Source organism: Siphateles boraxobius, unplaced genomic scaffold (assembly GCF_051911475.1).
Source record: "Siphateles boraxobius isolate OS27281-9 unplaced genomic scaffold, OSU_SipBor_1 150, whole genome shotgun sequence".
Lineage (NCBI taxonomy): Eukaryota > Metazoa > Chordata > Actinopteri > Cypriniformes > Leuciscidae > Siphateles > Siphateles boraxobius.
Genome location: NW_027508756.1, coordinates 107869 through 118373, shown reverse-complemented (window position 1 = coordinate 118373; position 10505 = coordinate 107869). Strand labels below are relative to the sequence as shown.

Below are 10505 nucleotides of genomic sequence, written 5' to 3'. Positions count from 1 at the left end.
CTGTCTGTGTGTTACGGTTTTAATTAAAGATCCCAGTCTCAGTGGACATGCTTTGCGTTTGGGGGCGGGACTGTGTTTCATTGACCAATGACAGACAGGATCGGTTTCAAATAGTATATTATCTTTACAGCTGAACTGAGTGTCTCATATTTGATGTTTGCATTATTAATTCTGATCATTATTATTGAGAGCTGAATTTTGAGCAGACTTTTAAAGATAATTAAGAGCTATATACAGTCAGATGATTCAGACACCAGATATAATGTGATATTTTAGTAGTTAATAGTTCATTAATGTGAGGAGAGCAAAATAAAGTAAACTGAGATATTATACCCAAATATTCTTCATACAGCGACTACCAGTAAAATATTACAACATTAGGGACCAAATATTCTTCAGACACTTTGAGCTGATCATGTTTTGCTGAAGTGTTTTTCTTTAATAACTAATGCAGCTTTTTACACCACAGACTGAACAACATGAAGCATTGCTTGGTAACTGGTTGAGCTAAACTGGTATTATCTAATTGTGTAGTTAAATTTAACAGCTGACAGATATTCAACATAATTCATGTGTGAGAGTCTAACAGAAGGACGGACAAAACCTGTCAAATATCAACTGATCTAATAACTCTGAGTCCTGCTCATTTTATTACCATTTTCTAAACTATAGTGAATATACTGTAATAATGTGAGAAATGTTGAAGGGGTCTGAATATATTCTGGTTTGACTGTCTGTATAACAGCAAGAAAATTATTCCAGACCTTTAGATGAAACTGGGAATTGGTCTAAAGATGTCCTAAAAACTTTATGATTATAGAACGCTGAAAAAGGCATTATATTTTACTTTCAGTAAATAAATGGAGATTTAAAGGTGATTCATATTACCAGCTCAAGTGAGATTACTAATAACAGGCTAGTTTTTCTGTTTAGTTAACAGCCTTCATTTTTTAACTAGCATTAATAATCTTAACTGTTTTGGAATTTAACATCAAATTCATCAATTGTGTGAAGCTACTGGACATGAACTGGAGGAATTCATTTGGAAAAATGCCTCTGATTATGCTGCAAAAAAAAGATATTTGTACTGGGGCGAAAAAGACAAAAATACAAAGCATTCTTAAATCAAGATACATTTACTGGAGAAGCAAAATGAAGTCTTGCATTCTGTAAAAATTATCAAAATTAAGTGAGTTTACACTTTTTACTGATCCCTCTGCTATACATTTGTACTTGTTTTTAGTTTATTTTTCTGTTGCTGCATTGAAACTATGAATTGTGAAACATGTTACACAAAAAAAACATGACAATTTATTGGCTTGGAATCAACAATCAATATTTGAGAGTTAACTAACGAAACCAAATTTGTATCCAATGACGGTTCACTCCTGAGCGACAGTGGAGGGCTGGCCAATCAGAGAGCAGGACCTCTGATAGGCCACGCCCTCATCCCCCAGCTCCCATTCCCCGACCACCCACTGCATCTGTCGCTGTGTTCCTCTCTCCTCCCTCAGGATCAGACTATAGCGAGCGGTCGATCCCTCTCCCTCTCTCCTTCCATCTGCTTCCTGTTCCTCTCTCCATCCCCCTCTCCTTCCATCTGCTTCCTGTTCCTCTCTCCATCCCCCTCTCCTTCCATCTGCTTCCTGTTCTCGGCTAATCACCCTGTGCAGGGTCTTCCTGAACACTTCCCCGCTCTTCGTCGGCTCTCGCTCCTTATCTCTCGCTCCGCCTGCTACAGAAACCAGCTCTACTTTGGAAGAGGCATCTCTCCCTTCAGTGTCGTGTTTCTGCTCTTCCGGCCGGTTGATGAAGAGGACGCTTCGGAACACGGCTTGAACGTCTCTGAGCTGTTTCAGGGGTATAAAGCTCACGCGCTCACCTTCTTCCTCCCTTCGCTGTGTGTGTTCAGTGTAACTGTACGCCTGTAGGATGACCCCGTCGCTGTCCGAGTGAGGTAAGCAACCGTGATGCTTGAGCCACCGGCTGAATGTGAGGTGGTTCCTCAGGAGCCAAACACACAGAAAACATGACGTGAGAGACGATAGCATACACAACAACACAAAACCGGCAAATAACCACCAGCACCACGGCAGGATCCTTCCACCTGCATCACGAGCATCTAGCCAGTGCGGACCGACACTAGTGGGCGCTTCTGTTCGGGGAATGATCCGATTCCTCCATTGTTCAATGGTTGGCGGTTCGGTCTGGACCGTGATCGTTGTTCTAGAGGATCCGGTGGTACTTTGACCTTGGGATCCAGCAATAATGGGTCCAGTGGTTGGTGGTTCAGTCTGGTCCGTGATCGTTGCGCTAGAGGAGTGAGGATCCAGTCGGGAAGTACTTTGACCTTGGGATCTGGCTGAATAGGGTCCAGTGGTTGGTGGTTCGGTCTGGACCGTGATCGTTGTGTTAGAGGAGTGAGGATCCAGTCGGGAAGTACTTTGACCTTGGGATCTGGCTGTATAGGGTCCAGTGGTTGGTGGTTCAGTCTGGACCGTGAGCGTTGCGCTAGAGGAGTGAGGATCCAGTCGGGAGGTACTTTGACCCTGGAATCTGGCTGTATTGGGTCCAGTGGTTGGCGGTTCGGTCTGGATCGTGATCGTTCTGGAAGTGTGCGGTTCAGATCCGGAGGTACTTTGACCTTGGGATCCAACAGTAATGGGTCCAGTGGTTGGCGGTTCAGAAGTTGTGGGTTGGTACGGGTCAGTAATCCTAGTGTTTGATTGTGTTGTGTAAGCAAGTGATTCGGTGGTGTCTGGAGTGGCATTCTCTGGACCAGTCATTGGATTCAAGTTAAAAAGCTCAAATGTGGTCCAGAATTCAGACCTTGTTGTACTCCAGGACTCAGCTCTGAGCCAGGACCAAGTGGGGGTCCAGGATTTGGTGGAAGTGGGCACGAGGGTGATGTCGGTGGTGTCGTGTGGAGCAGGAGGGGTTTGAGGGCTGGAATTTGGTTTAACTAAGGTTATACTATTAGATTTGAAATCCCAGTCTCCGATGGGGTAGACAGGTGGATCTGGAGGGCAGAAGTCATTATCTTCCAGTTCAATGATGGGGCGTTGGAATAGGTGAGGCGGTCCAGAACACACAACGCTGTCGGCGGCGGGAACGAGGCCGTTCGGTGCTTCATGCTTGTAAACGTTGTGCTCCTGGTCGTTCAGGTAGCTGTGGAGATAACCTACAGCACAGCTGCAGATCCAGGGATTATAGGATAGGAAAACGTACGGTAACTCGGGTTTAGACGAGAAGAACCTATCGGGCATCAGCGAAACACTGTTATTCTCCAAATCAAACGTCTTCAAGCTGCTGGAAGACACTCGCTCCAGAAGGCGAGCCGGCAGGGCGGGAAGCTTATTCTGAGAGAGATTGATGACCTCCAGACGTGGGAGTTCGCTGAAGGTGGCGTCGTGAAGGGAACGAATCTGGTTAGTGTCCAAGAAGATCTCCATCAGGTTGGGAGCGCAGCGGAACACCAGTCCTCCCAAACCAGTTAACCTGTTACCAGACAAACGCAACACGCTCAGGTTCTCCAGCACTGGACCTGAAAGAGACACACAGTTTAAGTTGAGATCTCCTCTGAGACTCTTGCAGTTCTTGAGACTCTCTTTGAGACCTTGAGACTCTCTTTGAGACTCTTGAGACTCTCTGTGAATCTTGAGACTCTCTGTGACTCTCTGTGACTCGAGACTCTCTCTGTGACTCTCGAGACTCTCTCTGAAACTCTCTCTGAGACTCTTGTGACTCTCTCTGAGACTCTTGAGACTCTCTCTGAGACTCTCGTGACTCTGTGACTCTCGAGACTCTCTCTTGACTCTCGAGACTCTCTCTGAGACTCTCAAGACTTTCTCTGAGATTCTCTGAAACTCTCTGAGACTCTCGAGACTTTCTCTGAGACTATTGAGACTCTCTTTGAGACTCTTGAGACTCTTTTAGACTCTGTCTGTGACTCTTGAGACTTTCTGTGAGATTATTGAGACTCTCTCTGAGACTCCCTTTGAGACTCTCTTTTAGACTCTCTCTGTGACTCTTGAGACTTTCTGTGAGATTATTGAGACTCTCTGAGACTCTCTCCTTGACTCTCGAGACTCTGACTCTATGTGACTCAAGACTCTCTCGGTGACTCTCGAGACTCTCTCTGAGACTCTCTGAAACTCTCTCCGAGACTCTCGTGACTCTCTCTGAGACTCTCATGACTCTCTCTGAGATTCTTGAGACTCTCTCTGAGACTCTTGTGACTCTCTGTGACTCTAGACTCTGTGACTCTCGAGACTCTCTCTGAGACTCTCTGAAACTCTGACACTCTCTGAAACTCTCTCTGACACTCTCTCTGAGATTCTTGAGACTCTCTGAGACTCTCTTTGAGACTCTTGAGACAAATCTCTGAGACTCTCGAGACTTTCTCTGAAACTCTCTCTGAGACTCTCTGAAACTCTCTCTGAGACTCTTGAGACTCTCTCTGAGACTCTTGAGACTCTCTCTGAGACTCTCTGAAACTCTCTTTGAGACTCTTGTGACTCTCTCTGAGACTCTCTGAAACTCTCTCTGAGACTCTTGAGACTCTCTCTGAGACTCTTGAGACTCTCTTTGAGACACTTGAGACTCTCTCTGAGACTCTTGTGACTCTCTCTGAGACTCTCTGAAACTCTCTCTGAGACTCTTGAGACTCTCTTTGAGACACTTGAGACTCTCTCTGAGACTCTTGTGACTCTCTCTGAGACTCTCTGAAACTCTCTCTGAGACTCTCTGAAACTCTCTCTGAGACTCTTGAGACTTTTTGAGACACTTGAGACTCTCTCTGAAACTCTTGTGAGTCTCTCTGAGACTCTCTGAAACTCTCTCTGAGACTCTTGAGACTCTCTATGAGACACTTGAGACTCTCTCTGAGACTCTTGTGACTCTCTCTGAGACTCTCTGAAACTCTCTCTGAGACTCTTGTGACTCTCTCTGAGACTCTCTGAAACTCTCTCTGAGACTCTTGAGACTCTCTTTGAGACACTTGAGACTCTCTCTGAAACTCTTGTGAGTCTCTCTGAGACTCTTGTGACTCACTCTGAGACTCAACTGCAATGCTTTGGTTTACCTGGCGGCTCCAGCGTGGTGATGAGATTGTGGCTCAGGTCCAGCTCGTGCAGCTGCGTGAATCCAGAATACGAGGACCAGGACAGAGAACTGAAGTGGTTTCCTGTGAGAACCAGAACCTGCGTGTCGGGCTTGATCCCGTCGGGAACCGTCGTCAGGCTCTGGCCCACACAGCTCACGCGGGGCCGGTGGTCCTGGTTCATGTCCGTCGGACAGCTGACGCTCATGACGACGCAGAATTGCATCATGAGGAAGACGAAGCGTCGCATGATGACAACTGGAAGAAAACAAGGCAGTTTTAAGCATAGCTGTGCCAATATATAATACAAAATAAAATAAAGACGCTATTTGTTCAGTGACATTTTTTTTCTCCCCAAACTCTCATTTATGTAACATAACTCCAAAAAATAGTATTTTGACATCTTTATTTTATTTTAATGTGAAGTACACTACTGTTCAAAGGTTTGGGGTCAGTAAGAAATAAAAATTTTGGGTAACACTTTATTTCAATATATTATATAGTATTAGTAGACTGTCTGCTTAATATACTAACCCTAACCTAACAGTCTACTAATACTCTAATGACAGTTAGTTGACATGTAGTTGCAAAGTTACTTATAGTTAGGCAAGGCAAGGCACGTTTATTTATATAGCACATTTCGTACACAATCGTAATTTAAAGTGCTTTACATATAAAAATTAAATAAATAAAAAATCTGAATAATTAAAACAGTTTAGAATAAAAGATAAAATACAGAAATAATCAAAACAAATCAGAATAATTAAAAAATAAAATAAAATACAGTGCAAACAGTCGGACGAACAGTGGCACAGTGCTCATTCATTAAATGCTTAGAGTGAACCCTTGGTATTTCTAGCTGATGTGATCCTAATGATCTGAGTGATCTGTTGGGTTTATATTCAGTGAGCATATCTGAAATGTATTGAGGTCCTAGGCCATTGAATGATTTATATACCAGTAATAATACTTTAAAATCAATCCTAAATGTAACTGGCAGCCAGTGTAAAGACCTGAGGACTGGTGTGATGTGTTCATATCTTCTGGACTGGTTCTGCTCAGCGGTCTGTATGAGCTGCAACTGTCTTATGGTGTTTTTGGGAAGGCCAGTGAGAAGTCCATTACAATAATCCACCCTACTGGTGATGAAAGCATGCACAAGTTTCTCTAAGTCTTGACTGGAAACAAAGCATCTAATTCTTGCAATATTTTTCAGATGATAGTATGCTGATTTAGTTATTGCTTTGACATGACTACTGAAACTAAGGTCTGACTCTAGTGTCACACCCAGATTCCTGACTTGATTTTTAGTTGTTTGACCCCTAGACTGAAGGTATGCGTTCACCTTGAGAACTTCATCTTTGTTTCCAAACGCAATGACTTCAGTTTTGTCTTTGTTTAACTGAAGAAAGTTTTGCACATCCAATTGTTTACTTCATCAATGCATTGGAACAGAGAGTTAATGGGGCTGTAATCGTTAGGCGATAGGGATAAGTAGAGCTGTGTGTGTGTGTGTGTGTGTTTGTGTGTGTGTGTGTGTGTGTGTGTGTGTGTGTGTGTGTGTGTGTGTAAGTAGAGCTGTGTGTCGTCTGCATAGCTGTGGTAAGCGATTTGGTTCTTTCTCATTATTTGGCTCATTGGGAGCATGTACAGGTTGAATAGGAGTGGCGCAAGAATTGAGCCTTGAGGGACTCCGCATGTCATGGATGTCCACTCAGACTTATGGTCTCCTATACTCACATAATAACCTCTGCCTCCTAAGTATGACCTGAACCATTTTAGGACTATCCCAGAAAGCCCGACCCAGTTTTCCAGCCTGTCAAGAAGTATGTTGTGATCGACCGTGTCAAATGCAGCACTGAGGTCGAGTAGTACCAGCACTGATAATTTGCCTGTATCAGTATTTAAGCGAATATAGTTTATTATCTTTATGCGGTCGGAAACCAGATTGAAAATGGTCAAAGTGTCCATTTGAGCTTAAGAATTTGTTCAGCTGATTGAAGACAACTTTTTCAATGATCTTGCCTATGAAAGGAAGATTTGAGATCGGTCTATAGTTGTTTAATATGGTCTTATCCAGATTGCTCTTTTTCAGGAGGGGCTTGACAACAGCAGTTTTCAGGGAGGTCGGAAAACTCACAGAGAGAAGTGAGGCATTTACCACTTCTAGGAGATCTGCTTCTAAGCTGTGTAACACATTTTTGAAAAAAGATGTGGGAAGTGCATCAAGGGCGCAGGTTGATGTTTTTAGGTGCTGTACGGTTTCTTCCAAAATTTTACCATTAATTTCTTCGAAATCAGACATAGTGGCTACTTTCTCGTGCTGTTGTCTGATCTGCCTGACACCAGCGCAACTCAAGGATGAGCTGATCACCTTTCTGATATTATTGATTTTCTCAGAGAAGAAAGAAGCAAACTCACTGCACTTTCTCACTGAGAGCATTTCACTGGGAATCTGGCTTGGGGGGTCTGTCAGTCTCTCTACAGTAGCAAAAAGAGTGCGCGTGTTGTTTATATTGCTGTTTATAATATTCGAGAAGAAAGTCTGTCTAGCTTTGCCTAGTTCCTTATTGAATGCATGGATGCTGTCTTTGTAGATGTTATAATGGACTACAAGTTTTGTCTTCCGCCACATGCGCTCTGCTTTTCTGCATTGTCTTTTCATATTTTGCACTGCTGTTGAGTTTCTCCAAGGTGCTTTTTGTCTGCCACTCTTCTTCCTGACTTTCACAGGAGCAATATCATCAATTACACTCTTAACTTTTGAGTTAAAAGAATCAAGGAGAAAATCAACAGAGTCAGCAGATATGCTTGGTGTTAAAGATATAGCCTTCATAAATAGTACACTAGTGTTCTCATTTAAGCATCTCTTCTTGACAGACACAGATCTAGCTTCAATGGCAGGAGAGATCAATATATCAAAGAAAATACAGAAATGATCAGACAGTGCTACATCCTTAATAACAATTGATGAAATGTTTAGACACTTGCTGATAAGTAAATCTAGAGTGTGTCCACGATTATGTTTGGGTCCATGTACATGCTGAGTCAGATCAAAAGTTTTTAAAACAGTTTTGATTTCTTTTGCCATATAGTTTTCTGCATTATCTATGTGGATGTTAAAATCTCCAGCAATGATAAAACAGTCAAAACTCTGAGGAAATTGTTGATAACAGTTCTGTTAAGTTCTCAGCAAAAGCTGGAGAGTATTTTGGAGGCCTGTAAACAATGATAAGTAAAATGCGTGGAGCACCTTTTAACACAATACCCAGATATTCGAAAGACGGGTAATTCCCAAATGATATTTGCTTACATTGATAGACATCTTTATAAAGAGCAGCTAAACCTCCGCCTCTTCTGACAGCTCTGCAGACACTCATAAAAGTAAAGTTAGGAGGGGCTGTTTCATTGAGGACTGTTGCACTGCAGCTGTCTTCTAGCCAAGTTTCATTTAGCAACATAAAATCCAGGTTGCTAAAATGTCAAAAAAGTTAGTAAAATGTCTAAAGTGGACTATCGAAATAAACTGGAACCAAACATTTCTATTAATCAAGGATGCATTATGAATTAAAAGGGACAGTAAAGATGCTTATTAAAGATTCTATCTAAAATAAATACGGCTCTTTTGAACTTTCTATTCATCAAATAATCCTGAAATATGTATGATGGTTCCCACAAAAATAGGAAGTTTTCAACTGATAATCATAAATGTTTCTTGATCATCAAATCATCATGGGCCAGTTGTTCAAAACATTTAATCTGGATCAAAATGATCCGGATTTGGAAATCCAATTTTTTCCTATTCAGGATCAGGTAATCCGTCTAACTTTTATGCCGGTTTTTCAAAGCAACATTGGACTGGATCACCCTGATCCAGATACACAGTTTTCAAGATTACCAAATCCGGATTACCAGTGCTCTTAATGGGACAACATATCCTTTAGCTATGTAAAGAACAGATAGAAGAGCCAACATGGAGTCACTGTAAATGCTTCTTATTTTGAGACAAAACACACAAATAACAAAAACATCCACATCCATTCATAAATTTATTTTATGACCCCTCATCTGAGCCACAACAAATAAAAAACAAATATACATTGTGGATATTTTGAAAAAGTCTTAAAACATTTTTCTGAATGAGGGACTGACTGGACGTATAGTATGCAATTGTTAGAAATTATTTTTGACAGGCTCATCTCTGATGATTGTTTCTTTGAAATTAATATACGGTGATGAATGACAGAAAAATGGAATTATATTATTTTTGTTTGTTATTGAAATTATTTCATGGGGACAAGATCATTTTTATATTTACTTTACATTACTGAATAGCTTTATTGGTAGCCTATGTCTACTTTATCTACTTTATCACTGTTACAACGGTTACACAAGTCAAGTGCAAAATATAAATAAAAGTATATATACACTAAATGATACAAAAGTATTTTTTGACCAATTTAAAAGTTTTACTGCATTTTCTTCTTAGAATCCACCTTGAAATCCTACCCCCTGTTGGGATCAGGATAATCCTGTTTTTTGGATCAAAGTTATCCAAATCATACTGACAAGTTTTGAACAACACAAACTGAAGGTTTGATCCAGATTCAAATTAGGATTGGATTCCATGATCTAATCTGATTTCAGACTCATTCTTTCCCTTTTGAACAACCCATTTTCAAGATTTGATCCAATCCGATAACCAAAATCCGATCAGTTTACCTTTGAACAACTGACCCCATATTATAGTGATTTCTGAAGGATCATGTGACACTGAAGACTGGAGTAATGATGCTGAAAATTCAGCTTTGATCACAGGAATAAATTACACTTTACTATATATTCACATAGAAAACAGCTGATTTACATTACAATAATATTTCAGTGTTTTACAGTATTTTTGATCAGATTTTGAATCATAATGTACATTAGAGAAGTACAATTTTAAATACATATCCTAACAGGAAGATTTTCTTTCCTACAGAATGAGAATTAGTACTTGAATGTTCTTGAGAATAATGTCACAACACAAAACAATCGAAATAGGCTAAAAATAGGCTTCATGTATTCAAAAATACATGTACTTCACTGCACCACACAAATGTGAGGTTTCACCTTCAGAATAAATAATAATAAATGAATAAATGATGAATGTGTCAGTACCTCTGAGCGCTGGCGTGTGTGAAGCCGTTTCCTCTCGTCTCTGTACTGAGAGCATTATATCTTCTGCTGGATTCAGCTCTATCTCTTTTCCTCAGTGTCAAACACAAACCACAAGCGCCTCTCTATATATGAGCATGTTTGCAACGAGTTTTTCACATCAAGTCTTTTAGTTTTCCTTGAGTACAAAAACCGTAACATCTGAAACGGTTTTACTGGCATGCTGTTATTTCAGTTCGGCTAA

General features: G+C 41.1%; 1 protein-coding gene across 1 annotated transcript; it reads right to left on the bottom strand.

The window, feature by feature from the left end:
• Positions 1–1120: 1120 nt before the first annotated feature.
• On the bottom strand, positions 1121–10505 carry gp1ba (glycoprotein Ib platelet subunit alpha). The gene is made up of 4 exons (XM_077230785.1): positions 10265–10505; positions 5084–5359; positions 2433–3544; positions 1121–2321 (listed from the first exon to the last, which is right to left on the bottom strand). Exons 1-4 carry the CDS (start codon positions 10317–10319, stop codon positions 1383–1385), a joined length of 2382 nt encoding a protein of 793 aa, XP_077086900.1. The 5' UTR covers positions 10320–10505; the 3' UTR covers positions 1121–1382.

Coding starts and splice junctions, on each gene's coding strand:
- gp1ba (XM_077230785.1), bottom strand. CDS start 10,319: ATGCTCTCAGTACAGAGACGAGAGGAAACGGCTTCACACACGCCAGCG. Junction 5,360..10,264: donor ACACACGCCAGCGCTCAGAG/GTACTGACACAT, acceptor GTTTTCTTCCAG/TTGTCATCATGCGACGCTTC. Junction 2,322..2,432: donor AAGGTCAAAGTACTTCCCGA/CTGGATCCTCAC, acceptor CTGGATCCTCAC/TCCTCTAGCGCAACGATCAC.